The following is a 6,431-nucleotide window of genomic DNA, read 5'->3' on the forward strand; positions in this document are numbered from 1 at the left end:
AAGTGTAGTGTCCCCAGGTACCAACTGGCTACGCCCCAGAAGCTCTTGAGAGCTAGTAGCCCTGAGCTACTTGCCAGGGCAGCTTCTTACACTGCTGGGGCCTGGACAGGGTAGCTTTTTATACTCCTGGGGACAGCACAGGTGCTGGCCCTGGCCTCTAGCTCTCCTGCCTGAAGATGTGGGAGGAGCCAGGCAGGATTATTTTGCCCCAAGTGGCACAATTTGCTCCACAACAAAGTGCATATCCGAGCATGCGCGCCGACGCAAAAAGCCCTGGCTCAAATTTGTACCACTTCTATTTGAGCTGCTGCAAGTGCACGTGCTTGCATGTGTGGACGCACCCCATTAGTCTAAATCAAGACTCTTATTCCATTACCTGGATTAGCTTTTATAACACATAAGTCACTCAGTGGGTTAACTGCATTTTTTCCCCTCTCCTACTCACCTTGCCTCTCTCTCACCAGTGCCTCCTCATTTTCCCTCCCCCTTTCCTTGCCCTTTGTATTCTAATCACAGCTTTCTATTTAGAAGCTCTGCTTCCTGCAGTCCCTTCACAACATCTGATGAAGTAAGCCCTTCACTTATGAAACCTTATGCTATAACTCTCTAATTTAGCTAGTCTATAAAGTGAAAATCTACCCTGCCTTTATAAAGATCTGTAGCCACAAACTCAAAGCCCGAGAACCAACTTCAACCATGGATAGCAGTTAAATAATTCCTTCATGCCTCAAGTGTTTTTAGAAGAAAACCTGCTTGGTAAGATCCTCAACATATGGCATTTGACAAGCCAAAGGATTTGTTCCCTACTAGAGCCAAATCCGTGATTCACTATGCTCACACCATGAGTGCAAGAGGCTGACATCACTGCATAGAATCAGCTATCAGAAGAAATTGAACTTATTTCAAAGATGACATTTCAGCTCAAAAAAAGCCAAGGGGAGACCAAATTCAGAAATAATACCAATCTCTCCTTCCAGTTCAGTCCACCACTCTTATTTCATATGAGCCACCACTATGTAGAAAAAGGAATCAGACACAGGGTAAGTCACTTTAAAGCATCTAGGTTAAGTCAACTGAAGAGGGGTGACTCTGGGTTCCTTCATAACCCTTCATTTCCTCTCTCCAGCCTTTTCACCCAGCCCCACTTTTAAATAAACCAACTTGAAGCTTTGATCTTCTAGAACTGAAGACAGTAAAACTTGTTTTTCCATTGCTTCCAACATAACTACTTAGCATTTTCCTAGTTAACTCTGCAAATGCATTTCTATCAAATAAAAAGGTTAATGGTATTTAACATCAGTCACAGAAATTAAGGAATTAGCAAAACGAACAATTATTATTAGTCTGAAAACCTTCCACCAAGAAGAAATAGAATTTGAGAAAGAAATGGAAATAATTAAAAATACCTACTTTTCTTTCACAGCTTTGGCATTCTTTTCATTCACCACCCCAATGGGCTTGGACAGATCTCTGAAGACAGCAGGATTATTCAGGTCCAACTCTTCTGAAGTATAATCTCTAAGGACCCAGGGAAACTAGAAAATGGTAGTTCAAAACTCAGGTATAAAACCCATCTTTCAACAAAAATAAATAATATATATAGAGAGAGGCCATATTTACCACTGGATATTGTGCAAGGTCATTGTAAGTTCGTCCTGCCATAGTATTCAGTTGAATGAGGTAGTCAAAGTTAGATATTTCTCTGTTCACCCATTTCTGGAGGACAAAAGAAAAAGGCAACACTGAGATTATTAAACTGGAATAATTGTTGCAATTATAGATTATATATTTTTCTGTGTTTAGCTAACAGTTGTTAATAAATAAGCGGCACTACTTTATGAACATGATACAAATTCACAAGTTTCACTTTTCATAACCTAGTTTACAGTCCTGCTGCTTCTGAGGCTAGGCTGCCCATCCCTTGAGATTAACAAACAGCTGACTGATGTAAGGAATTGTCTTAAATGCAGTGCAGCCAACAGCCACTTTCCCAGACTGGCAATAAAAACAATTTTAAAGTTCTGTTAGAAAGAAGAGAAAGAGGACAGATTTAAAAAAAAAAAAGAGAGAAAGAGAGCGATTGGGGAAAACAAGATGAGGGAAATGGAAAGAAGCTTAAACAGGAAAGGAGAAAAATAGGTACCACTGGATAAGAAAAAGCAGGAATTTGACACATGATTCAAACTTCCAATTTAAAAGGGTAAAGTCTCTACATCTTGCTCTGTTAACTATACACACCTTAGTGAGTTATTAGTGTCTTTGTGAAAGCACTGCCAAATGTCTTATGTAACTCTGAACCCTGTGCAGACTGTTTCTATGAAGCTCTATCTATTACACTTGGACAGCAAAATGGGGGAGCTCCAGTGTCAGGAAGAAGAAAATGTAAAAATGGAGAAAACTTGGGAAATACTAAACCTTTGAATAACAGTACAAATCTCCCTCTCTTCCAAAAAGAAAATATAGGTCTGGTGATGCAAAAAGACATAGGTCCATGGCAGTTATTAAACTAACAGTGCAACTGGGATCTGAGGAATTTTATGTTCCATCTCAAACACAGTGAGTCTTGCCATGCATGATATACTCAGCTGAGTTTCAGGATGGGACATAGGGCAGCCCCAGTTGGGGTTCAAATCTCAGAGTCTATATGTTGGCCAATGGGGAGAGGGGTGTACTGTGTACGTTTTGAGGCTTGACCTGCTCCCACATGCAGGATGCAGAGCAAAGCATTTGAAAATACCACAGCATGGGGAGCTGATAGGCCCCCCCTTACCTGGTGTCCAAGTTGCAGCCTTGCCCTGCAGCCTGCATTGGGATGAGGCTGCAACCATGCTGGGCACAAGGGGTACACATGAATTCCCTGCACCGTGGCTTTTCTATATGTCCTGACACTGCAGAACTTTTAAAATGCTTTGCTCTGCCACTCATGCCACACATCAGCCACAAAGATGTTCCACATTAAATATGAAGCATCTTTGTAGCTGGTTTGCCACTTTACAGCATCATGTTACAATTATCATATGAGCAATGCATTAATTATGCAATAAATGCAACATCTGCCAGAGACACAGATAAGGCTGCTGAGTGAAATCAGAAAAAATGTGGTAATTTTTCTTTCTTCTGAAAACAGACATTTTACTTGCAAGCTAAGATTACTGCACTGTAAGTGGGAAGTAGGACCCATATAGGTCATACTTCATCTGGGTTTTCTGAAGATACCCATTATAATAGGTTGCATGGCAAATTATTTTGGTGGGTAATGAAAGAAACAAATGTTTGGCCAAACCTATTTGCTAACACCAAAAGTAAAATCACTGTGTGTCCTCTAATTCTTTTGCACACATGATGCCCCTGCAGACACACCCAGATTGATAAAGTGGTATGAATTTGGTAACTGTACACACTAAGGAAAGCATTTAGTGTAGGAAGACATGAATTTGACTCAAGTGGGGAATAAACTCTAACTTGTCAAATGCCATATGTTGAGTTTTATACCAAGCAGATTTTCTTCTAGAAACACTTGAGGCATGAAGGAATTATTTAACTGCTATCCATGGTTGAAGTTGGTTCTCAGGCTTTGAGCATGGCTATAACTCTTTATAAAGGCAGGGTAGATTTGCACTTTACAGGCTAGCTAAATTAGGGATTTATAGCATAAGCTTTCATAAGCAAAGGGCTTACTTCATCAGATGCTGTGAAGGGACTGCAGGAAGCAGAGCTTCTAAATAGAAAACTGTGATTAGAATACAAAGGGCAGGGAAAGGGGGAGGGAAAATGAGGAGGTGCTGGTGAGAGAGGCGAGGTGAGTAGGAGAGGAAAAAATGCATTGAGGGACTTAAGTGTTATAAAAGCTAATCCAGGTAATGGAATAGGAGTCTTGGTTTAGACTAATGGTGCTCAACCTCTTTGGCCAGTGGGCCGGATAGGCAGTGCCCAGGCTGTCTGTGGGCCAGATCTGGCTGGTGGTCCTGACAGACAGAAGTGAGGGGAAAAGATAGCCCCCTTGCCATTCATGTCCAGAAACAGTGAAAAATTATCATAAACCCTAGCTTCAGAAATTTATTTTTAAACCAGTTCTTTGAAAAATAGTCAAATTCTCTATATCTATTCCCACTAAAATCTACGTACCTGCATCAAGCCTGAAGCTTTAAACTGTTCCTGAGGAGACCTGGTCCCATAAATATTTGGAGCGCGAAGTGACAAAATTCGACTGTATACTTTGTTTCTCACCTGTAAAAACAAACAAGCAAAAAAAATTACACTAAAGAATGCAGCTAACAAGACAGTCAGCAACCTTCATCACTGATTAATTAAAAAAAAGTGATTGCATTTTGAATTATGCTCTTCTCATGTTGCCAAAAAACATTTTTATTCAGCTGTCGGAACCAGGAATAGATAATATTTGTGACTAAAACAAATCTGACTCATGCACAAATCACAACCAGCGAAACTAATCATCATATCCAAACCAATTCCATTGAAAACTCTATTATGCATCTTCAGTGGTAAAAGCTTTACTGTACAAGTTATTCGTCTGATATCTTCACTTTAAATGCTGTGTATGTAGCAGCTATCAGTAAAATTAACTCATCAGTTCAGTATTTAATCCATCCATTTAGTCCTTGTAGCCCTACTTAAAAGGGATCACTTTAGAGAAAACCAATTTTTCAAACCATCAGGAGGGAAAAATTGTAATTATTTTTATTTTTCAATCCCAGTGTATCAACCATTTCATGATTCACTTGTTGAAATTATTTAAAATCTGTGTAATATGAAAGTTACCCTTCATATAATTTCTGGTGAGGTAGAACTGCATAGCTGTTCAACATTGAAACATTTTTTCTCCTTTCGAATATTCCAACAAAATAATGTCCATATCCTTATTTCCCCAATGTGGCTTAAATCTAGCACATATTTTGATGCAGCTATGATAATACTATAGATGATGCAGTGAGTCAAATTTGAAATAGCCACTGAACTATAACTTTCCATTTGTGCTGAATGATCATTAGGGAAATATGACATGTTCATACCTCCTTATTGAAGTTAAGGAAGTAGTTGGTCTGATCAGTAAGAAAGATCTCCAAAGCTGACCTCCTCAAGTTGTAACGACGTAAGTGTATCTCTCGAATTTGAGAAAGAGCCCATTTGAAATCATAACCTACCCCTGGGAACAAAACAACTTCAGTTACTGATCAACAATACACTTCACAGTGGTACTTGTACTCCACAAGTCAAAATAAATTCCTAACGCGGCACTGTCGTCTAGAAATGGTAGTTTTATTTAATGCCAGATTATCTGTAGATACATACAACTATTGATACTTGGCTGGCAATCATTCCAGCCTTCAAGCAGTGTTCCTGTGATACAGAAATGTAAGTAAATGTTTCTTTTCTCCTCTTTTGGTAAACTGAAAGAATTTCTTCATCCTTAAAAGCCCTTGACAAAACCAAGATTTGCTCAAAAACAGTCCTCAGACCAATAACTGAAAAAAGACTAGCTTGTTAATATGCCATTTGTGTAAAGGTTTTATATTTCCTTTAGTCAAACAGTTCAGTTCACTTTTCCAAGTTCAAATCCCACGTTGGGTGGTTAGCACATACTAACTTCTCTACAAATGGTCATCAAATGGTTATAAGCTAATTAATTCTTCAAACTACTTCTTTTACCTATTCATATGGGGGGAAAGCTCATCCTTCAATATAATTGGTCACTAGCATGGAAGAGATTACAGGGAACTCTCATTTATCCCTGTAAAATGAAAGGTACTTTATTTCTTAATAACATAGTAACAACCCTGGTATTACCCAATAAAATAAAATCTAAGCAGCCTGGATTAACAAAATGGCTCAGTGAACAACTGTGTTTACAAACCCTTTGCTCCAAAAGAATTATTCAAGTCACCTGGTTAGTGAACTTTATGAACAATTTTGCTAACTAGCAGAAAGGTTTCTGGAACTCAGTTTGACATTCATTGTAAAAAAAGGATGTTAATATTTGTAAGAACATCATGATGCACTATGTTAAGAAGGAAAATGAGTTATTAGTAATTCTCACCTTCTTTTTCAATGCTACCATCAAAAAAAAATATGTGCTGAGTAGTGACCTCCAGTCTTCCAGGTATTAAATCAATTACTGTAACAAGTTCACAGTCTTCAGACAATACTAACTTTTCTTTCTGGCTTTGCTCCTCCTTCTCATCCCTACAACAACATAGCCAACTGTCATTGTTTTTTCTGAATTTTCCAGTTCCATCAAGTAGAAAAGTACAAGCACACTTTAGAAAATAATTAAATCTGATTTGTTTTAAGAGCATCACACAAGAAGTTCCATTATTTCATTTACATTATTTCATTTCACAAGAAAACCACTCTCTCTCCAACCTCAGTTCCAATCCTCAAAGGGAATTTACAAAATACCTTTCACAGGTGAG

The 6,431-nt window shown here is 38.5% G+C and overlaps 1 protein-coding gene across 2 annotated transcripts in view; it reads right to left on the bottom strand.

The window, feature by feature from the left end:
* NBEAL1 (neurobeachin like 1) overlaps positions 1–6,431 on the bottom strand; it is a 166,548-nt gene that overhangs the window by 33,446 nt on the left and 126,671 nt on the right. For both annotated transcript variants that reach the window (XM_019523492.1, XM_019523491.1), the window contains 5 exons: positions 6,056–6,201; positions 5,031–5,164; positions 4,126–4,227; positions 1,621–1,716; positions 1,411–1,535 (listed from right to left, as the gene is read on the bottom strand). In XM_019523492.1, the coding sequence (XP_019379037.1) occupies positions 1,411–1,535; positions 1,621–1,716; positions 4,126–4,227; positions 5,031–5,164; positions 6,056–6,201 (603 nt within the window). The remainder of the gene's footprint in view (positions 1–1,410; positions 1,536–1,620; positions 1,717–4,125; positions 4,228–5,030; positions 5,165–6,055; positions 6,202–6,431) is intronic.

This window comes from Gavialis gangeticus, unplaced genomic scaffold, assembly GCF_001723915.1.
Source record: "Gavialis gangeticus isolate Ggan-Ray unplaced genomic scaffold, GavGan_comp1, whole genome shotgun sequence".
NCBI classification, from domain to species: Eukaryota; Metazoa; Chordata; order Crocodylia; family Gavialidae; genus Gavialis; species Gavialis gangeticus.